General features: G+C 42.7%; 1 protein-coding gene across 1 annotated transcript in view; it reads right to left on the bottom strand.

Moving 5' to 3' along the window:
• Positions 1-565: 565 nt before the first annotated feature.
• Positions 566-23,897, bottom strand: part of CPNE4 (copine 4) — a 647,214-nt gene continuing 623,882 nt past the window's right edge. The window contains exons 12-16 of the mRNA XM_055413723.2: positions 18,408-18,462; positions 15,397-15,448; positions 12,911-13,044; positions 6,086-6,322; positions 566-1,283 (exon numbers count right to left, since the gene is read on the bottom strand). Coding sequence (XP_055269698.1) covers positions 1,149-1,283; positions 6,086-6,322; positions 12,911-13,044; positions 15,397-15,448; positions 18,408-18,462 — 613 coding nt within the window. The 3' untranslated portion in view covers positions 566-1,148. The remainder of the gene's footprint in view (positions 1,284-6,085; positions 6,323-12,910; positions 13,045-15,396; positions 15,449-18,407; positions 18,463-23,897) is intronic.

The following is a 23,897-nucleotide window of genomic DNA, read 5'->3' as shown; positions in this document are numbered from 1 at the left end:
ATTAACTATTTCCCCCCTTACCAAACAACAAACGGATCTATTGTGCCTTGTCATTTACCATCCTGTATCTCTGAACAAAAGTAGGCTCCACCTAGGGCCTTTTATACTTGCAAAAAGCTTGCCCATTTCTCTGTGAGAAGATTATACAAGTGAAACATTCATTCGTTAGGTTCAAGAGTGGCCATTTTATATCAAAACAAAACACCTCTACCCAAAACAGTCCCAAGCATTTGTGTTGATGATTGAATTTGCTCTCAGGAGAGATAAGAAGCACAAAGAAGCACAAGGCTAAACTTAAAGATCAGTCTGGGGGGCCACCTGTTTGAGGAGCCACACCACATGGCCGTTTTCTGTGGACAAGTCTTCACTGTCATGGGTCTATTGAAGACTCTTTGAGGTCACACCTAAGCATTGACATAAACATGGGGCCTGAACTGGCATCACCTGGGATTCTGTTATAGCTGCTTGGATCTTGGGCTCACACAGACCTATTGTATCACAGTCTAAGTTTTAACAAGATCCTCTGGTGAACTGTATACACAAGGAAGTCTAAGAAGCGCTGGACTGGGAGCCCCAGCCCTACTTTAAGAAGATCACCTCTGGCTGGATAAACCTCTTCTTCAGGGGAAACGTCATTTCCAGCAGGGAGGAATTATAGATGACAATGGCAAAAACAGTGTGCTTTTTTTTTTTTTATTTTAAACATGCAAAATACAGTCCATGCATCTGCCATTTTAAAAAGTCTCTCATCCTGTAGCAGATAAAACCAAATATGTTTTGGCTATCAACATTCAAGAAATGTTTCAAAATGCTTTACAGTGTAAAGATAATAAGAAATTTAGCAAAATTTCAACAAACCTGTATAAAAAACAGATACAGATAACTTTTTATTTCAAGGCAACATGCTGTAATGTAAAGAGTAAGTTATAATTATCTGTGTTTCTTTGTAAAAAGTCTTTAACAATACAAGGGATGAACAGATCCAGGCCTCAGGGCTACACATGCAAAAAAAATTGTCAGTTAGTTAAAAATCACCAAACGTGCTATTTTTAAATGTGTATTTGTGTGTCTTTTTAGGTACAGGAGTAATAGAAGTATTAAATATTAGCAGGAATAGTATCTGAGAACTCAGTAAAAGTGTGTACAGTTCATGGAGCCAGTGTCCGGGAAGATTCATACATTTCTGATGAACATTTTGGCTTAATCCCTTTGCCATTGTAATAGTCCACGACTTGGTTTGGGACTTCAGCCAACACGCTCTTTGCCAGGGCAGCTGGAGATGCCTGCGGGAAAGAAGAAATCAGCATGATTCTGGCACCTGGTTGAACTAATCTGACCCAAATCAGCCTAAAACACTTGAATCCTGCTCTGAAGAGCAGGTTTCATTACTCATTCATTTACTCATCATTCATTCTGAACTTGTCAGCATCTACTCCAAGCAAGAGTTGTCAGACTGTTGGAAAGTGAGCTTTTAATTTCATAACTATGGCTTTTTTCATATCTGTCTCAAAATATAGAAATATTCACATCTGAGGATGGGTGAACATAGGATGGTAGGAAGAACTGCCTTGCAGTTTTGAGTTTGAATTACATTCAAATCCAGACACCTATTTACGTTCCAGGCACTCTGGGAGTGTTCATAGTGTCTGTGGTTCTTGACATTAGGGAAGTTACAGTTGTGTGAAGGGCTTCCTTGGTGGCTTGCTGCTGCTGCTAAGACGTGGCAGTCATGTCCGACTCTGTGCGACCCCATAGACGGCAGCCCACCAGGCTCCTCCATCCCTGGGAGTCTCCAGGCAACAACACTGGAGTGGGTTGCCATTTCCTTCTCCAATGCATAAAAGTGAAAAGTGAAAGTGAAGCCACTCAGTCGTGTCTGACTCTTCGCGACCCCATGGACTGTAGCCCACCAGGCTCCTCCGAACATGGGATTCTCCAGGCAAGAATACTGGAGTGGGTTGCCATTGCCTTCTCCCTCTTTGGTGGCTTAGACGTTAAAGAATCTGATAGCAGTGTAGGAGATGCAGGTTTGATCTCTGGGTTTGGGAAGATCCTCTGGAGGAGGAAATAGCAACCCACTCCAGTATTCTTGCTTGGAGAATTCCATGGACAGAGGAGTCTGGTAGATTACAGTCCATGGGGTAACAAAGAGTCAGACACAACTGAGCGACTAACACACACACACACACACACACACACACACACACACATGTGAGGGGAGCCTGGTGGGGCCGAAATGAACCCTCCCATGAGACAGAACACGATCCATACCACAGAGCAGCAGATCACATCACATGTGAACTTATTAGAAACTAAGATCCTTAAACCCATCCTAGAGCTAATGAATCAGAATCTGTGTTTTAACTCAATACCTAGGTGACTCCTATGCATATTGAAATTTGAGAAGCACTGCCCTAGGGAGTCACAAACACTGTATGACCAGAGCACAGAAAATCAAGAGAGTAAGTCATCTAAGAGATCACAGCAGGCTTCCAAGAAGAGATAGCGTTTAAGGTGGGTATGTTTTGAAACAGGGAGAAGGAGAGGACTGGCGTTTGTTCATTCTAGGGATAGTGGGTCATCTGACAGGGCTCTGAAGGAAGTGTGTATTAGGGATGCAGGATTGGCTGTGCATTCAGCTGGAAAATGAACTTGTGGCTGAGTGATGGAATGTCTTGAATACTGCGCTAGTTTATGTAGCCTTTCTTCTATCAGCATTATAGACTCCAAGCCTTGGGGCAGAGGAAGGTGGAGGCTAACATTCTGCATGGACTCTGGACTCATGCAGAGCTGGGCCTGACCTCTGACCCTGGCACTCACTACTAATTGCCCAGCCCCTGGGCAAGTCAGACTGCCTGAATCTCATAGCTAGCAGTTACTGCAGAGGTTGAGAACTTGAGGCAGAGTGAAATGTTTGAGGTCCCTCAGGAAAAATCCTGAAGGAAAGAGGGCTGGCTTAAACGCCAGGCAACCAGATTTCCAGCTCTTGCCTTCCTTATCACTCAGCCATTCAACTTTGTTAAGCCCTGATGTTTTGAGACAGGAAAGGAAAGAATAGGAATTCATTCTACCTCAAATATTCTAGGTGGTTCAAAATGCAAGAGATCTTAAAATTTCAAAAACAATCTGAAAATACTGTGCTTCTAAAGTGACTGCTCACATTTTGAAGATGTCAGTATGTTGGCCATTGGCATCCGTTAATACTCTTATTTTACAAATAACTGCTCAGGTGTGTTAGATCATGGCCAACTTGTACACTGGGGGAAAACACAAGAGTCGTTTTCTCCCTTTTCTCTCTGGTTGTCACTCACACAAAGGTTAGAAAGATAAAGACTTGATTTCCCAGTCTTCCTGGCATGTAGGGATGCCATGTGATCCAATTTCATTATTTGAGACCCAAGTAAAGTTTCCTGGGGGCTGTTTCTTGGAAAGCTCTTCAGCAGACATTATCAGCTCTATATCTCTTTCCCCTTCCTTTTTACCTTGAACTAGAATGTGATTTCTAGAGCTTTGGCAACCATTTTATCATTATGAGGTAATAGCAAAAAGAATCTCTAAGTGGTACTGACACTATTGAATCATTGAAAAAACTAGCCAATAGCCACTAGCCCCTAACATTTAGTTACACGAGAAAATAAAAGTATATTTGTACTTACATAATCAATTTTGGCACAATTTCTATTTTGCTGTACTAGATATGTTTGATTATTCTTCATATGGGGACTATTCCTTTGCATCATAGGATGCTTACAAGCCTCTATGGACCCTATCTACTGGATGCAAGTAGCCGTCAAAAATGTTTCTAGACATTGCCCAATTTTTCTGGGGAGAAAAATCATCCTTGTTTAAGAACAACTCATGCGATCCACTGTGATATGGGTTTGCTGTTATGCTAAGACAAAAATATTCCTGACCAGTGTGTCAAATAGAACTTGCTTGGGTGATAAAAGTATTCTGTATCTATGCTGTCCAATGTGGTAGTCACCAGACACATGATGTCTCTGAGCCCCTGTGATATGGCCGGTGACTGAAAAACCAACTTTCTAATTTTAATGGATTTAAATTTAAATAAGCACACGTGGCCCTTTGCGACTGTGTTGGATGGCACAGCTCCCAGTGACTCTCCTGCCCTTTGCACATCTGTACTGGTGGTTCTGGTGAGCAAAGACTGCTTGGAGGTCCTTAGGTTGGGAAAATGAAAAAAATATGAAAGTGTCTGGCAACAACAGTAATAATAGCTGCATTTATTAACCACCTACATGCACCAGGCACTGTGCTGAGCTTTATATAGCCCCTTCCTCTAATCTTCCAAATGGTGTGTCATTTATCCCATTTTACAAATGAAAGTCTGTGACACAGAGAGGTTAAGTAAATTGCTTTGAGTCACACAGCCCACAGCCTCTGCCTGTCTGAAGGTCGGAGTCACTTTGCAGGGCAGAAAAAGAGAGGCAGTTTATGGGTTTCTGGCTGTATGACATGATATCAGCAGCTCATCTTGTGCTTTATTTATGGTTTATTGAATTCAGAGTAGATTAGTTTGGATAATGAAATGGTTCTCAGAATCTAATTTGAAACTCAGGAAGATAAGGTGGGTGTTGAGCTCCTGGTGCTCTGCTCTGTGGACCCTGGGGCAGAGGGACAGCCAGCACACCCCCTTCCTGGCCCATTAGGCACTTCCTTATTGTAGGAGTCCCTTATCCCCTCCCATCATCGCACCAAGGTCTGACTTCTTCATGGCGCAACTCTGGCCATGTCTCTGAAGTTTTGTAGTGACAGGGTAGCCCTCCTCAACCACCCACAGATCAGTTAGGTGGACACCTGTGTTCCGACTGGGCAATTCTCCAGCAAATTCCCAGAGGAGGTTGGGCCCACGGCTCCGTGTCTCACTGTGGTCCCAGTGCAAGCAGGCAGCGGGCAGTCTATAAGTGTGTGAGGGAGAGCAGGGGTTGGAGTGAAGGTTGCACCCCTACATGGCAATGAGGCCTGTGTGTGTGAGTGTGTGTGTCTGCAGGGGTAGGGAGAGGGTGGTTTGGGGAAACTCTTGAACCCCTCATGATTCAGGCAATACTGTGGGTGGTGGTCACTCCTGTGGTACTTGTGTCAGCTGACAAGATGGGGCAGGACATTACAGTCTGGAAGAACACCCTCTCCCACCTTAGGCATCATCCTAGCAACTAGCTTCATTGATGGACACAACTGTAGGGGCTTCAGCTCCAGCACACCCTGACTTGACAAAGATGCCCCTCCTTGCTGTCCTGTGCAAACACCCTGGGGGCTTGAAACCTCCCCTTGGGCAAGTTGAAGATAGGCTACAGTAGCAGAGGTACCCTTTCCCCAGGCTTACTGCCCACACTTGTGGCAGCTTTCACAAGGGGCGTGGAATGAAAGAACACAGGGGACTCTATAACATACCAGGGCTCTTCAGGGCCACCACCAGTCCAGAGGGAAACTTCGTGTGAGTCAGAAAAAAAAAATTTCTTTTTAAACCCGTTGGTCATGAACCAGTTACGAGTCTACCTTGGCAAACTGATTCCAGCATTTTCCCCTACTGATCACAATCAACTATTTAATATTATCCTTCAAACTAACTTTGTCATCTTGCTGGTTCTTTCATTACTGAATTAAATAAATTTTTGATGATGCTTACTATATATTTATAGAGGATTTAGGATTCTGTCATTTTGAAAACATACTTTGCCAAGGCAAATACAGGCCTCTGCCAGGGCACATGGCTTGACAAGGAGAACTGAGGCTGCATTTCAGCTCCTCTTTCTACTTCAGCCGGGCACCCTTGAGCAGGAAACAACCTGTCCAACTGTATATGCCAGCCTTGGGTACACTGAAGACCCTAAATTATGTAGATAAGGCCAAGTTCCAATTAAAGGTTGGCTACAAGCTAGCATGACTCCTCATCCATAAATCAGGGCATACTTCTTTCTACAATGAGTCAAGCTTTACGTTTCCTAGCTGGGAGGTGGCCTGGCCCTGGCCCGGGCAGGTATGGCTGGCATTGCTTCACTACCAATACCGGTGGAAAAATGGTGGGTTTCTGCTTTCCCAAGGTAAGCCCCCAAAATATGCGTACGTGTTTGAAGTTTCTGAAGGGCACGAACTGGACGATGTCACGGAGGACAGGCTCTCCCTTGGGTGATCTCAGAATCCCATCATCACCGTCCAGCATCTGCATGTCGCTGAAGTCTGCGTTGCCTACTCCCACGATGATGACTGACATGGGGAGGTGGGAGGCATGGACGATGGCCTCCCGCGTGTCGGCCATGTCTGTGATGACCCCGTCAGTCAGGATCAGCAGGATGAAGTATTGCTGCCACAGGTCGGACATCAGGAGACAATGAGGACAGAGAGGTGGGGGAGACAAGGACAAAGCCAGTTACACACTCGGGTGGCTTCAGTGCACACTGACCACAACCAAAGTGAGGACTCACTTTTCCGGAATGCCTGAGTCTACAGCCCTAAACACCAAAGACTTAGGATGAATGGAACTTAAAGGCCGGCTCAGTAATTGCAAGTAAATCCAAATAATCACCTTAGTGATGTTTATAAAGCACAGGGTATAGACAGAATAGAAGAGGAGTCAGGGGCCTGGTTTCAAAGCCTCATTCTCTGAGATGGTGGGAATTTTCCCCTGAGTCCTCTGGGTCTCACCCTGTTCATCTCTCAAGTGAGTGGTGGAGCTGGATCATTCATAGGGTCCTCTTCAGCTTGGAGATTTGCAAGTCTAAAGTGGAGCTGCCTAATTTAGCCACCAGCTCCATGTGACTACTGAGGCCTTGAAATGCCGTGAAAGCAATGGAGAAACAGAATTTTAAACTTTATCTCATTCAAATAAATTTAAATTTAACTTAAAAAAACGGATACCTGATTGATTTACTGGAAATCTTTTAAGTATATTTGCACAACTATAAATATGTGAATCTAGGGGACATATGTATACTTATGGCTGATTCTCGTTGATGTTTGACAGAAAACAAAAAAATTCTTAAAGCAATTATACTTCAATTAAAAAATAAATTAAAAAATATGTGAATATACTTTCTCAATTATCAATTTATTCAATCTATATAAGGATCAAGTATTTTTGATGATAATTTAGCAACTAAATTGAGATGATATAAGGATAAAATACACACTAGATTTTGAAAACTTAGTACAAAAAATAACTTAAAATACTTTATTAATTTTTATATGGAGTACCTCTTAAGATGATGATTTTAGTTATGCTGGGTTAAATAAAATGTTATTAAAATTAATTTCCCTGTTTCTGTTCAGCTTTAAACTGTGACTACTAGAGAATTAAAATTTTCTGCACACCTCCCACTCTATTTCTAGAGGATGGCACTGCATTAAAGCCCCAGGGGAGGTGAGGATTGTGGGCTCTCCTTTAGATTGTGTGCCCTGGATTGGTGAGTGGCCTGCAGGTGGCTGTCCTTCTCCAAGGATGGGGGTGGAAGGCTCTTACTACTCTAAGTTATGGCTGAACAGGCTTGTGGGAGTCTCATCTGAGACAGAGACTGAACAGGAGGCTCCATACTCATCAGCACAGGGAGGGCTAGGGAGGGGCTATGGGGTCTGAATAGGGAAAGTTCACAGAGCACCTCACTGTCCTTAGTTATTAGAGGCATCATGACAGCCTCTTGGACGAGAGGGGATTCGGGAATGAGGTTACTGAGATGCTGCTCACACCAAACTCTGAAGAACTTTTAATGTAACCTTTGCAATATGCTCATCTACAGGGAATAAACGTGGGATGGTGAAACCACTCCAAGTTGCCACATTTCAAAGGAGAAAGGCTAGATAGAAAATCACATGTTGAACACATCTGGTTTTGAGAATCACACTTAAAAGGTTGCATATAGGGCTGGTAGTGCTAAAGAGTTCCCATTTTTCTCTGTGAGTCTGAAAAAAATATTTTTAAACAAAACAACCCAGGCAAAATACAATCGGAGAGAAGAGAAATTCATACTATGATGAAGACAGACACGTGTCCTTAACGCTTTTCATACAGTTTAATATAGAGGCAAATTCTGTTCCATGTCTGCTAATTACCCACCTCTAGTTCTAACTGAACAATTTTTAAATACATTTGAGTTATCAATTTTCATCCATACCTGTGCTTTTGGAGTCTTATACATTCACAGAAAAAGTGGCCTGGGAGTTTGGAAGAAGGTTTTAATCAGGGAAGGTGATGGAGGAGCTAGGGAGGTGCAGGGAGAAGGGGCCAAAGGAGGCAACTTGGTGGCTTAGGGATGGATGGATGTGATGTAGGAAGTACCAGAGTCATAAATGACTCTTTGCAGGGTGTGCCTTGGAGGCTATAACAGGTACCAAATCTGGTTGGAGATTCCGCCTGATTCCTTTGAGCAGGTGGCCTTGTGAGAGAATCACACTTCTGCACCCCCACCATTCCCTCCTCACCCTCCCCTAACTCCTGTCTGATCTGATCTTCATGGTTCAGGGCATGGATCTCCCCTACCTGTCCCCTACAATACCTCCAGGAGCAAACAACCTGACAATCATACCACCATATCGAGGAATTTAGAGTTGTCGTTGTCTAGATCGGGTGTTGGAAAAACATTTTCTGTAAAGGGGGCTATGATAAATACTTTAGGCTATGTGGGCCATAATGGTGCCTGTGGCAATGACCTAACTCTGCCTGTTAGAATGAAAATAGCCATAGATATTACTTAATAGGAATGTGCATGGTTGTGTTCCAATAAAACTTTATTGAGGGACACAAGTTTGAAGGTCATATAACTTTTGTGTGCCATGAAATATGATTCTCCTTTTGATTTTTTTTAACCATTTAAAACTGTAAAAGCCATTCTTAGCTAAATGAAAAAGAGGTTGCAGAATGTTGCTGGCTTTTCATTTCGAGCAGGAATTCTTTTTTTCCAGTAATTTTTATTCATTCTTTACTTCTCTCTCATTTGCCTTGATTTCATTAAAAAAATTTTTTTTTAATTGAAGGATAATTGCTTTACAGAATTTTTTTGGTTTCTGCCAAACATCAGGTTGAAGCAGCCATAGGTATACATATGTAACAACCTAGAGAGGTGGGATGGTGAGGAAGATGGGAGGGAGGTTCGAGAGTTAGAGCAGGGATTCTTAACCTGGGCTTGCAGACTGTTGAACTGAAATAATTTCAGGCCATCTGTGCAGCTGGGGTAAATTAAAGTTCTGTTTTCACTTACCTTTAACTAAAAATGTATCATTTTTCAATTCTGAGTATAATCAACAAATAAAATTGGTTTTAACTGTACTTGTGACTGAGTCACCAATAGAAATCACAGAATATGTTCCTGTTATAATAGAGTGTATAATTTACATTCAATATTACTTAGAAATAACAGAATTATTAGGCCAGCCACTAATTCTCATAATTTAAATTTATTGCTATATTTATGATGCTTCTATGTCACATTTAAAAATATTTAGCTAACTGCATTTCAACATAATTGGTTTCCTTTATAACATATATTTTATTCTGTGCATTTAAAGGCCATTCTGAGGAGGGGGGTCCATGGGCTTTACCAGCTGCTAATGGTGTCCATGGATCAAAAAGGGTTAAGAAGCTCTGGTCTGAAGAGACTGTCAAGATTCTAGACCTGATCCTTCCAGGTTTAATCTAGCTAACGGTAATAGGCTGCAGACTGCTGGATCGAAACCCTGATGGAAATTTCCAATAAAGCTTGCAGTAACAGTTGCTTCCAAAGTCAGGCTAGGAAAATGCTCATGGGTGAAACAATATAGTCTGAATGTACTTGAGGTCCTGTTTAAATAAGGAGGGGATTTTTTCTCTCTAGAAGAGTTTCATAAAACTGGGGAAAAAATCCTATAGCCACAGACTTCCTGACACCACTTGCCTACAAGATTCAAGGTTAGGACACTTAGCAATCAGTGATAACAAAGGGCCCTGGACTACACTCTGTTAATAAGATAACAGAAACTCTGGGGGAAAGCATCAGTGTTCCTGACATACAATAATGAGTTATTTGAGAAGATGTGGATTAGATCCTTCCAGTAATGTTTTCTGATCTGTCCTTTCAGGGCAGACCCACCTGACCCTGGAGGAGTAAGTGATGCCCAAAACCTCATTCTGGTTTCTATTAATCCAGAATGCACACCTATGTCAGATTCTGTTTACTCCTGTGAGTGTTGGTACCCTAGAGAGGCTGAGATAACTCAGTTCTCAAACTGGGCTCCATGGAGCCCTAGGGATGCCTTGGATCCTCTTAAGGATAAAACAGCTTAAGTGTGGACCCCACCCCTTAGCCCAGATTCAGTCAGAACAGTCTGTTTTCTTAAAATCTATATGTCTGGTTTCTAAGAAAGGTATTATTTGAAGAATTTGAAGTTCTGGTGATTTAAAAGGGGTTAAAATAAATGAAATACTGATCCTGTCTAACCCTATCCCTAAACCTTGCATCTGTGAGGATTCAGAATTTCTCCAAGGCATCTTGCGTTTGGTAAGATGGAGCTGCTATTGACTTTGACAAGTGTGGTCTTCAGAGTGGTGTCAAGAGCAAAGTTTGGATGGTATGGGTAGAGGTACCAGTGAAAAGAGAGATGGAAATGGTGAGTATCGGCAGTTCTTTCAATGAATTTTGCTCAAAAAGAGTAAAATAAGGGACAGTAGCTAAAGGGTAGAGTGGTGTCAAGGGAGAGCTTTGAACTTAAACAAGAGATATTACAACATGTTTTATTCGCTACTAGGAATGAGTCTTCAGTGGAAAGAGAAATAGATGATAAGGAGAGAAAGGGAATGCAAGTATGAGGTCAGTGTTCCTGGACAGGTGGGAGGTGTGTGCTGCAGTGCACAGGGCAGACACCACTGAGAGATGGGAATACGTCCAGCCCATCCTAACACGAGGGATGCTAGAAACACAGGCAGAGAGGTTGGGGGAAAGGTGGGCTCACATAAGGTGAGGCAGCAGTATATCATGTTCTTTATGCATATCCAGTGTTGTGGAATCCAGGACAAAATCATAGAGAAAATTTCAGACATCATTAATATTCTGCTAAATCTGAAAAAAATTTCAGTTCTGTTCAGTTCAGTCGCTCAGTAGTGTCCGACTCTTTGCGACCCCATGAATCACAGCACGCCAGGCCTCCCTGTCTATCACCAACTCCTGGAGTTCACTCAAACTCATGTCCATTGAGTCGGTGACGCCATCCAGCCATCTCATTCTCTGTCGTCCCCTTCTCCTCCCACCCTCGATCTTTCCCAGCATCAGGGTCTTTTCCAAGGAGTCAGCTCTTTGCATCAGGTGGCCAAAGTATTGGAGTTTAAGCTTTAACATCAGTCCTACCAATGAACACCCAGGACTGATCTCCTTTAGGATGGACTGGTTGGATCTCCTTGCAGTCCAAGGGACTCTCAAGAGTCTTCTCCAACACCACAGTTCAAAAGCATCAATTCTTCGGAGCTCAGCTTTCTTCACAGTCCAACTCTCACATCCATACATGACCACTGGAAAAACCATAGCCTTGATGAGACGGACCTTTGTTGGCAAAGTAATGTCTCTGCTTTTTAATATACTGTCTAGTTTGGACATAACTTTCCTTCCAAGGAGTAAGTGTCTTTTAATTTCATGGCTGCAATCAGCATCTGCAGTGATTTTGCAGGCCAGAAAAATAAAGTCAGCCACTGTTTCCACTGTTTCCCCATCTATTTCCCATGAAGTGATGGGACCAGATGCCATGATCTTTGTTTTCTGAATGTTGAGATTTAAGCCAACTTTTTCACTCTCCTCTTTCACTTTCATCAAGAGGCTCTTTAGTTCTTCATTTTCTCCCATAAGGGTGGTGTCATCTGCATATCTGAGGTTATTGATATTTCTCCCGGCAATCTTGATTCCAGCTTGTGCTTCCTCCAACCCAGCGCTTCTCATGGTGTACTCTGCATATAAGTTAAATAAGCAGGGTGACAATATACAGCCTTGACATACTCCTTTTCCTATTTGGAACCAGTCTGTTGTTCCATGTCCAGTTCTAACTGTTGCTTCCTGACCTGCATACAGATTTCTCAAGAGGCACATAATGATGGTATTGAAAAAAGATACATAGAAAAATTATTATATTATGGTAATATATGTAACTCTGATGTAATTGGGTGGCACATCGCAGGTGGTGCTAGTGTTTAAGAACCCGCCTGCCTGTGCCAGAGATGTAAGAGACACAAGTTTGATCCCTGGGTCGGGAAGATCCCTTGGAGAAGGGCATGGCAACCCATTCCAATATTCTTCCCTGGAGAATCCCATGGACACACAGAGTCTGGCAGGCTACAGTTCATGAAGTCACAAAGAGTCAGACACAACTGAAGTGACTTAGCACGCATGGCTTGTATTAGGAAAAAAGCAAACTCTGGCCTTTCAGCTTTGGTTTGCATTTTTCTTAAGAAAACCACCAACAGGACCTCAAACAAATCTTCCCCATGATGTTGTGTGTTACTTCACTGACTACTAGGTAGAAGAATAACCCATCATTTTATTTCACTTCCATCTGTAGTCTGGATGTTAAGCTTAGTTCTGGACAGTTTTTTCCTTTTTTTTCCTTCCCAGGAACTGAAGGTGAGTTGAACATTGTGACATGGACTTACACTCCAGAGAGTATAGAGGCTTTCCTTGTTCAATGCCTCCTGTGTTCAGGTAATGTTGAAGACATTTGAGTTGTGTCATCCCTAAACCTCATGCTAATCCAGCAGAGACGGGCATGATTCTCCCCATTTTTCAGATGAGGAGACTGAGGACTGGGGAGGGAAGGTTAAATCATTTATTCAAACTTATGCAGGTAAAAATGCAAATTCATTGTCAGAGTCGGGTGGGTGCGATGGCCAGTAGCCAGGGGAGGAAGGGCAGGTACCCACTAGCAGGCAGACCACCCCTCTCCTTACCGACGCCTCCTTGGTGTTGGTCTCCTCTGATGCTGACTTGGCCACCTTCTGGATGATGGGCGCGATGTTGGTGGGTCCGTAGAGCTGGAGTTTGGGAAGGCAGCTCTGATAGGCTTCCACAACTCCTTGAATCCCTGAGGTAAAATCAGCAAAGATCAATAGCTAAATAGTCTTCTAAATATATTTAAATTCAAACACATACACACACACACATGAAGCATTAACTTCCCTCAGCGTCCTTATCAACAGCACATTTATGTTCTTAAGATAAAAAAGAAAACATCACATCTCGGCTGGTGTTTCTGCCTCCATTCCACTAAAATCATTCTCTTTATGCATTTTAGTTATTTTTTGAAATTGGCTTGGGAAGAATTTATTAATGAATGATTTTGTTTCCTATGGAATACACGCAAGCTTTTTCATGACAAAGAGAATATTCTAGATCCAGTTAAAAAAGTGTCAGTTACAAACCTATGTATTCCCAAAATTTTTCTACACTTTCAAAAATAAGGGATTCATGCTGGGAATATTTTGCAACCCTAGAGTTTAAAACTCAGAGAGAAATCTTTTGATCAGAACTCATCCTCTTAAAAGGTTCACGTCAAAAGCGATCATTTTTACAGGTGAAGACACTGAGGCTCAGAGGTTTGTTGCAGACTCAGGATTCACACCAGGTGTGTCTGGCTCTAAGGGCCATGCTCAAGGCTTTAACATTTCTCTAGTTTTCGCACCACCCTGTTGACTCTAGCACACCCATCCCAGGCCACCTATGTGAATAATGTGTGCATACAGCCGTCTCTCCAGAGGCTAAAGTCTTTGTGGGCTGGAACTGCACCTTCCTCTCTCATTAGCTCAAGGCACGTCAGGCACATAGTAGCTGCTCCCCAAACGTGTGATGGGTGAGGAAAATGACTGTTATCTGTTGGGGACTGTAATACAGACAAGTGATGCTCATCACCATGGGCACCCCTCATTTAAGGGGGCTTCCATCCAAACATCATGACAGGTGGGCTTTGTTTGTGGAGCTTCTCCCAGCCTGAGTCTTGACTGCACACTGAAGGTTCTAATCACGATCCCACAGTGACACAGTCCCATTACCAGCAGTTTTTGTTCAAAGGGTCCTCTCCATGCCTGTGCCTGTGTTCCCTCTCCCTTCCCCTGTTTCATCTCATCCTCCTAAAGCCCTCTCTACCCTAAAACACTGGTCCTGTTTCAGGCCAGAGAGACTCACAAAATCCCTCCTGTGATTGTTTTCTGTCCATATCTTTCTAACCAGCTTTTGGGCATCTTGGATGTAGCTGTATTCTGTTTTACCTTTATATACACGCATGTAACAAAATGTGTATGAAAATGACTGAAAGTGTTCCATTCTCTTTAGTCTGCCATTCTAAAGACAGATACCAAAACAATATAAACAGCCTGGTTTTGAAGTTAAGTGATACTGAATGGAAGATCTTTATCTTTTTTGGCCCTTGAGTTTTTGCTTAAGATAAGCAAGTTTGAATTCTCTTTCAAAGGTACCAGGCAGATAAATTCTAAGATGTGAAACAGATTAACATGTGATATGTCCTTCACTCTGTTTTGATGAAAGATCACTCTTACAGTTGAAAAGCAGGGATAGTTCCAGATGAGGGAAGCCTAAATTGTAATAAACTTGGCATGAAGGATGGTGAAAGGGAATAAGAGCTGAATGGAGATCTGGTCTCAGGAGTTGTTCTGTGCAGACCTGGGGATACTGATGTCATGTTTCTGGAGAGCTTGTGCCAGATTTGTGAAAGAAACTGCAGAAAGCTCGACATCCCCCACAGGATCTGAATTAACTCTGTTCTGGGATCCCCCTTGACAGGAAGGAGGAGAGACACGAACATTTCCACCAGCCCACTGTAAAAATGTCTTACCATTTTCATAGCAACAAATGTGCTTGGCTCTATTTATCATTTAGAAACCAGGAAAAATAATTATAGGATACAATTTATCATCATAGCCATCATCATTATTTTGTGGAATGTGTTGGGGAATCTCCAGCTGGAAATAACAAAATAGGGATCAAAGTGTTTGAGGAGCTCTTTCTGGCACAAAACCATTGAAACGACTCCATTACCCATATGGTAAGATTGTCATATGATGTCCATACTTCCCCCTGTTATTACTACACAGGAAGTTGTGAAAAATAAATACCTGATGACAACTTGGAAAGCAGAAAGGGGGTTACCTCATCACGTGACCCTTCCCTCAAGTTGTTTTTTATTGGCCAGAGGAATCCAGAATTGGGATTGATATTCTTGCTCTAAGCTCAAGACCTCTTCTGCATTCTGTCTTTTCCAGCTCTTATACCTCTGCTCTGTTGTTATTTGGGTCCAGGGAGCCTAATTCTCTGCTGTGGAGAATCTTCACTGACATACCGCATCAGGAGAGAGAAACTAAGATGGGAAAAGCGGGACGGGAAGGGCTGTGGGGCCCCGGCTTCCTTTCACATCGTGATTTACCTGCACATTCTGGGTTGTCTTCATTAAAGTTGATGGCGAAGTCATGAGAGACCTGGACACCAATTAAAATTTACAAAAGGAAGACAGGAGAATGACAACATTATTCCAGTCAGGAGGCACTGGGGTTAGAGGCTGCAAACAGACGCTCATTACATTCATTTTGTATCAAGCAGCAGGAACCATTTTAAGCCTTTACAGAATCTCTCTGAGATGGAGGGTGGATTCTAAGCTCCCTGTGGAGTTGAGGTGACAAGGAGATTTTCTAGAATCAGATAAATGCTGGCAGGGGAGGGAGAATAAGGTATATGAAAAAAAATACAAGGAAAGATTTCAGAAAAATGTTAACTCCAAATAGCTTCGAGAGAGAAGTGGCCTCAGGACAGAGGCTAGATTTGGCTGAGTTCTATTTGGACCAAGTGATTAAAAAATGATAACTCAATAACCCAAGCTGTCTGCTCGAGACGGCTATGCTTACAAAGGTTCCAGCTAAGCTGTTGACATTTACGACTCATTCTAACATAATATATAGAACTGCTGGGCAGGAGGATTTTCACATACATACAGGTAAAAATAGACTCTAGCTTTTGGAAAAGTAATAAAGTAACATAATTTGGAAACTTCCAACACAGATTCCTCTACCTGGTGGGACCTATGTACAATAAAAGGTCAAATAATACGTGGTTTATTTTTTTCTTTCTAAAACTTGATAAAATAAGAGGTGTGTCCTGGAATCTAGACATTTTTATTGGGTCATATGGAATTTTACTGAGGTTTCCATTTCAAAGGCTATTTCCCAAAGCACTGACTCTCTGGGGCCTAGAAAATAGGTCATCATGGTAAAAATCTCTTTTTTTCCCAGTGGGGGTCAGAGCTGATGCTGTTGGTGCCTTACCCACATTCCCTTGCCCTTGGCTCTTCCGGGCAACTCAATCAACTGTCAGTCATCTTACCTGGTTTATTTACCTTAAGTTTTTCTTGGGCTTCCAGAGCTGGCATGGCTTACCCAAGTGACAAGCAAAAAGTGCTGGGGAATGAACGTCCCCTGAGAGTAATGTCCCTGGAGAGTAGCTCTTCATCATGGGCTGACAGGAGGCTGTGAATCAGTATCCCAGCCCTCTAATCCCTTGGGGTCTGTGTGTACTCTGCACTGTCTCCCAGGATTTGGCTTTGGCTGTCCATGCTGGTAACGACTTGTTAGTAAACCCTATGCTGACTTCTTCCCATTTCCCCTCTCTCTACTGAGGCTTTCTCCATCTCTCAAATAAACTGCTTGGATCCTAATCCTTTCTGCAAGGTCCCTGGAGAATGCAAACTAAGACAGAGGTGATTGAGACTCAGTTTCAATGCAAACTGAGATTTTATCCTGAAGAAGTAAGTCATGGTAACCTTAAAATTCTCTGGGGGCACCTGAGTTGCTGAGACCATCAGGGCCTGTCTGGGGCAGAGGGAAGATGAGGCATGGAAAAGGGTATCTGAATGGCTTTGGGGGAATAGACTGAGGATGCATGGGGGATGCCTGGTGGGGCAGCAGGAAGAAGTTAGCTGTCAGGCAGAGAGGATCATGAGGGGGATCAGGACTTTAGCTAACAGCTAGAAGAAGCTGCTTTAGGAGGGGGACCAGGTAGATGTCAGGGATGAGGACAGGAAGGCCTGGAGCCAGGTATGCCACACACCTCTATCCTCAGCCCCACTGGGCCAAGGCTACCTAGGGGGATTGGTGAGTATGCTTACACATCTCAGGGCAGCTGGACTGGTGGTTGTCCAGGTTCAATTTCAGACTAGAGGTTTAGCAGTTCTGTGAGGAAGGTGGGCACCCACCTGCCCACATCCTGGAACTGATACCCCATCTGAAGGGGACTGCATCTCCTGAGCTCTGGTTAATTCTTTTATGTGTGATCTTTTAATTTTAGTATTGCCAGGCCTTTCAGTTTTTCCAGAGAAGCCAGAAATCTGACATTTTCATGAAATTGTCTAATTCTTAAAAAAAAAAGAAAAACCATGTGTCAGAATATATGTGTGGCCTGATTAACATCTATAAGCCAACAGTGGACAACACTTGATTTATATTCTTCCCCCACCATGTGCTCCATTTCCAACCAATACTTCCAATTCTGTAGCATGGCCAGCAGGGAGAACAGTGTGGGCCACAGGCAAACAGGGAGGACAGGTCATGGAGACAGGCTACTCCATCACTGCTCACTCAAGCAGGAAAAGGAAGGTGGGCTCCTTTTTTCATGAAAGGCCTTCAGTATGACTGCTGTGGGTTGGGAGCAAAAGTTCGCATCTGCCTCCTGATGTGCAGTTCAGATTAGGTCAGTAAAAGAGAAATAGATGACTGGGCAGTATTGCTTGCATTTATCTGGGACCTCAGAGGCCTCCTGAGAAACAGGGAGCCCTGCTCTTCCCTAAGATTCTCCCACCCGGGCCATCTGGTATACCTCAGCCCCACTGCAGCACAAATCTCTCCATATACAGTCTTTGCCTTCTTTGTGTCATGAGAAATCGGCATCAAGGTCAAATAGGATTCCAGTGTTTTTACAGTAGCCTTTCAGCTCCCGATTCTCTGAACCCAAGTAACTCTTTCCTCAGGATTTCTCTGTATCTCCCACACAAGACTGGCAATTATGAACTTGGGATGAGGGAGTCTGTAGACTTCACTGTCATGGACTTTCACTGTCAGAATGGTCAATAGGGTCTTTCTCCAGGGGAAATCTGAATAGATGGGCTCTGAGCCATTGAAGATCAACTTCCAAGTGTTTCCACAGTCTCTGACTTGTCTATGTGAAGCTAAACAATGGAAGTTTTCATTTGGAATTGACTCTGAGACAGCCCATCAAGAATCCCAGGAGAATGGGTGACATCTATACACCAGCTCGAGGAGCTAACCTCACTGGTTGTGAAGATCACTTCTGACTATGGGCCTTTACGTAATTATATTAAAGGTTGAAAGTGTGAGACTCCTGTGAGGGAAATCCATGCCATCCTTTGTTTATAGTAAAACACCCACTCACCGTGTACTCTGGTGGTATCCTGGCACCGAATCCAAAGGCTGGGAACATTTTGTCACTGAAATTAAAAAAGAATTTGCTGCATTTTTTCATCTAATGAGAAAGAAAAACATAAACCTGCATTGCCTCCCTAGAATAGGTCATTATGCCAAATGCTGACTCATGCTTTTTGATTACCTGTGGTAACAGGGGACAGCAATAGAGTGGAAAACTGAAATAAAGAAATAATCCCCAAAGCTCATCCATCACTTTACTGCTTTCCTATACTATAGGTGAGAAGTGAGTAGGAGAAGAATGAACATTGATTGGCACTACAATACACCAGATATGATGCTAGGCCATGTCTATACTTAGTTAATTTTCATACAACATTTGAAGGTCCACCTCATTTTTATTCCTATTTTATTGATGAATAAACTGAGTCTCAAAAAGTCTAAGAAAGTGAACTAAGGTGTTTACCAGCAAGCACTGCTTAATTCCAAAGCCTATGGATTTTCTATTATACCATCAAAACTTAATGATTATGTACAGTATTAAATGTGGTTTCCTCTTGTGCTTTCTGTAACTGGGCCCCTGAACGGACCACAAACAAGACACTTATTAAGTGAATTTTGTGCTGTTAGGGGATTGTTGCAGTGGAGCTCAGGAATATTGCTCTTTGAAGAGGGCACGTCCTTCTCAGGACACCTACTTTTTATTTGCTCTCCCATTAAAGAATCAATTGAGACTTGTTCTTGGAACAATTCCTCCATTTCTCAATTCTTGCAGAGTCAGTCCCTGGAATGTCTCTGCAAGCAAAAGGGGAGCCCCAGGCTGAGAAGTCAAAGGATCAAAGCCAGACTGTTACCCATCACCATCTACTGATTTAGATAGAGGTCACTGGTAGCCAAAGATGGCTTTGACAGATCTTCACCAAAATACATCCAATTTGACCAAATTTGGGGCAGGGATTGGGGGATTCAGGGAAATCAGAATTCTTTGAAATCAGAGGCTAAATTTGTCAGAAAATTACCAGTTCACCGTTTCCCTTTCTGTTATGTAGGTATGGACTTTGCATACATCTAGCAGGTATTAGTGGAGAAGGCAATGGCAACCCACTCAAGTACTCTTGCCTGGAAAATCCCATGGACGGAGGAGCAGTATTAGGGTATTAATAAACAGAAAATCATAAAAGCTTATAAAGGATTAGACATAGGTCTGAAATACTTCTGGGCCTTGGAAATTTTGAAATGCTTTGTCTCAGAGATTACTTCTTAGTTAGGATAAGGGTGAGGAATGTGAGGGAGTTTTTAGAGGTACTTTCTAGTTAAGTCTGGAAGAAAGCTGTTCTGGGTGGAGGATGGGTCCAGCTTCTTCCAACTCTGATGGCTCAGAAGTCAAAGCAGAGAAAATTAGGAAGCTCCACACCTTTTATTTTCTTTGATGAGTTTAAGAGAGGTGAGATCTAGTATTCTGTTTCTAATCAGCACACCAGTGTTTCAGATTTTATACCTTCAAGCCACCTTTGGGGATTTGAAGTTTACTGAGCACGAGGCACTGTTACACAATTGAGTTTCAACAGTAGGAAGGTAGGGAAAAATGTCTCACCTACAAGGGGAATAATTAATGAGTCATGAGGGTGTCAATTCTCTGAAGTTAACCACCACACAGGCTCTAATAAGCATACTAAAGGAAAAAAAAAAAAAACCAAGCCTAAGAACAATAGATTTAAGCATTTACTTTCCCTGATTAAAAATAAAACTAGACAGAGAAAGGGAAGGCAAGTTGAGCACACAAGCAAGTGAAGGCTTGCCAACACATCAGAGGACTTAAAACGAGACCTACCAGCACTTAAAAAGGGGCCATTTAGAAACTACTGAGATGAGTGGTGGAACTTCCCAACCTGGAAAATTCAAGGAAGATTGAATTTTCTGAAGGCAGTATTTCTTACTATAGGAATAAAATAGTACCAAATATGATCAAAGAGCCCAGGGTTTTCAGTGGCAATGAGCTTGCTGTCTTGAACTTAGGGAAAGACCTTGGTCAGATGATCTGCCAATGGGAGATGCATTTTTATCTTCCCGGGTAAGGAAGAGGGGGCTAAAGAAAGAGATGAATTAAAGGAAAGATGGTGTCCATAAGGAAATGGAGATGAACTCAGTAAAATTGCATTTTAGAACAGCTAGCAATGGATGTGAGAGTTGGACTGTGAAGAAAGCTGATCGCCGAAGAATTGATGCTTTTGAACTGTGGTGTTGGAGAAGACTCTTGAGAGTCCCTTATACTGCAAGGAGATCCAACCAGTCCATTCTAAAGGAGATCAATCCTGGATGTTCATTGGAAGGACTGATGCTAAAGCTGAAACTGCAATACTTTGGCCACCTCATGCGACGAGTTGACTCACTGGAAAAGACTCTGATGCTGGGAAAGGTTGGGGGTGGGAGGAGAAGGGGACGACGGAGAGTGAGATGGCTGGATGGCATCACCGACTCTGTGGACATGAGTTTGAGTGAACTCCGGGAGTTGGTGATGAATAGGGAAGCCTGGCGTGCTGTGATTCATGGGGTCACGGAGAGTCGGACACGACTGAGCGACTGAACTGAACTGAACTGAGCAATGGCAAGCCACTCCAGTACTCTTGCCTGGAGAGTCCCATGGATGGAGGAGCCTGGTAGGCTGCAGCCCGTGGGGTCGCTGGGGGTCGGACACAACTGAGCAACTTCACTTTCACTTTTCCCTTTCACACATTGGAGAAGGAAATGGCAACCCACTCCAGTGTTCTTGCCTGGAGAATCCCAGGGACGGGGAAGCCTGGTGGGCTGCCGTCTATGGGGTCACACAGAGTCGGATACGACTGAAGTGACTTAGCAGCAGCAGCAGACATTAAATAAAGGCTGTTCTCTAAAGCAGTGGTCTTAAAGTTGGGGTATGTGGAGGTGCAAAGTCCTTCTATAGATATAAGAGCATGGCTTCTTTGCTTTTAAAGGAAATCAATATTCAGCTCCTTTACCTCCCCATGTATTCTTTGCTGAAATGGATCTTCTGGGAATGTCTGTGATTGAACTACCTGCTCCTCATTCACACCTCCCCTCTCCCAGTTACCCTCTGCTCACCCACTCAGAATCTCAGCCACCGTGTGCACTGCTCCCCTTTGTAGGAGCTCCACAGCAGAATACAAAGGGACATTTCCTGATGAGAATGACTTGCTAGCAAACAAATCCATTCATGAGTCAGGTAGTTGCCAGTTTTTGCTTAAAAGAACTGTTGGAAGTGCTGATGTCAGACGGTGAAAGTGAGGTGAAAGTGAAGTAGCTCAGTCGTGTCCGACTCTTTGCAACCCTATGGACTGTAGCCTACCAGGCTCCTCCCTCCACGGGATTCTCCAGGCAAGAATACTGGAGTGGGTTGCCATTGCCTTCTCCAGGGGATTTTCCAATGTCTGATGGTAGACCACTAAAAATATCTTTTGATGATAGATATGTAATTTTTTTATATAAAACTTTGAATTGAAAGAACTGCATAACACTGCTAGGCAAACTCTTTCCATTACCATGGACTTATAAAAACAAGCTTTCTTAGTATTTACATTGATAAAACAAAAAATTGAATTAGAATTGATGCTGGACTTTTCCATTCTGGTCAGAGGGGGCAGTTACCCACAAATATGTAAACTGGGGAAAAAACCTAGTATCTGTTTCATTAAGATTTAAAAAAAAAGGTTTTTGGCAATAATCAGTTATTGAAATTTCCCAAATATTTATGATCAATTAGGCAACAATAATGATTATAATAAAAACTAAACCAGAAGATATTTTTAAATGCTTCAAATCTTTTCATTACAGTAAATTTTAGAAATTGGAAATTTTAAAATTTATATTCATATTTTAATTGAAGACATAATATAGTGATCTTGTGCTATTGTTGGAAAAAAAAAGACATAATATAGTGATCAATTAAGGAATTTCAAAGCAAATTTTAAAGATACATTGGGATGAAATTCTATGGGAGAAGGGAATGAAAATATGACTTCATGAAAAAGAAGAAACAGAATTCTCAGCTCAAACTGATGAACTTGTTCACGCAGTTTTTAAATGGATGATGGTGGGTATCACGTGGTATTTAGTTCTGCTGGATGCATTCAATAGAGTTATGTAAGAGTTTCATTTTTAAATGTCCATATTTACATTACATTAGAATTTTCATTCTTTGTCACTATTTAAACTCATGATGGAAAATATTAGATTTCAATGTAATAGGATGTGAAGGTTATATGTTTAAACTTTCTTTTTAGGGGTATGTGAGCCAAAAATTTTAAAGGTCACTGGTCCAAAACGACTTTTAGGTCTGACACTATTGTTCTTTTCCCTTTTGTGTCAGTTGATGTTTTAAATATAAGTAAAGAATACAAGCCTCTATCACTTAATAAGCCTTTATTATTTATTAAGAATGTACAAAAGGCAGAACTTTTATATCTAATTCATACAACTACTCTGCAGGGGAAGTTAGCTGAATCTTTCATTTGCTGTCAAGGGAACAAGTCCCAAGGAGTTTAACCTCAGGATGTGCACCAGACTAATTAAATCTGGGGATAGGGCCCAGGCACCAGCCTGTTTTAAGGCTTCCCTAGTGGTTCCAAAGTGGAGCCAAGAGAACAACGGATTGGTGTCTGTAGAGTGAAAAAGACAGCACTGTGATGTGACTTCTGACTTCTAACCCAATCCTCTGCATTCCAGCCTGTTTCAGTTCTAACTGTACCTCGCAGCACCCTACCCAGCACTCTTCGGAAGAGAAGCTTGTCAGAGACTCACATCTCTGCCGAGCCCTAGGAATGGATGCCACCCTGGCCTTGAACAGCCAAAGAGACCATGTTGTTTGTAGGAGCTGGGGGAGGGCTACAACTGACTGGGAACAGAAGAACTCGTTTGTGAGGCACACACTTTTGGAGCTGGAGGAGACAGAAGGCAGGGGTCTCTCTCTCAGAAGCATAGAGAAAACGGGCTAGCAGAGCTGCCTGCCAGGCTTAGGACCTGAGCCTCCCATCAAGGCCGCCCTGAGAACTCTGAGCTTCACGCGTCTCTCAAGCTGTTCAGCTTCATGGATCAGCTCGTCATGACCTGTGAGCAGTGAATGTACAAGGCAGGAAGAAAACTCTTGGCTGTCAGAGGCTGAGAGGAATTTCAAGGTTCCTAGGGATTAAATGCCTCTGCGCCACTGCAGGTGGGCAGATGGAGCCTTCTGTCAGTTTTTACTCAACTGTTTCTTTTTGAGCAGCAACCTCACTGACTTTGATGCAAGAATAAATTAATTCCAAAGCCCCTACTATCTATTAATTCCAAAGCCCCTACTGTCTAAATGTCCTAACTGTCTATTATTGTCTTTCCACCCACACAGAGAAGTGAGGGAAACTTGTCAGTTTTCATGAAGTGACTAGTGTGCCGATTTCAATGCTGAGGTGCTTTCTTTACATGAAAAATAAAAATGCTGCACTGAGTTGAAGAAATCTGATTTTCTTGG

The sequence above is a fragment of the Moschus berezovskii genome, chromosome 1 (genome assembly GCF_049115385.1).
Source record: "Moschus berezovskii isolate FMDL1 chromosome 1, NW_MosBer_1.0, whole genome shotgun sequence".
Lineage (NCBI taxonomy): Eukaryota > Metazoa > Chordata > Mammalia > Artiodactyla > Moschidae > Moschus > Moschus berezovskii.
This window is presented reverse-complemented; position numbering and strand designations above follow the sequence as displayed.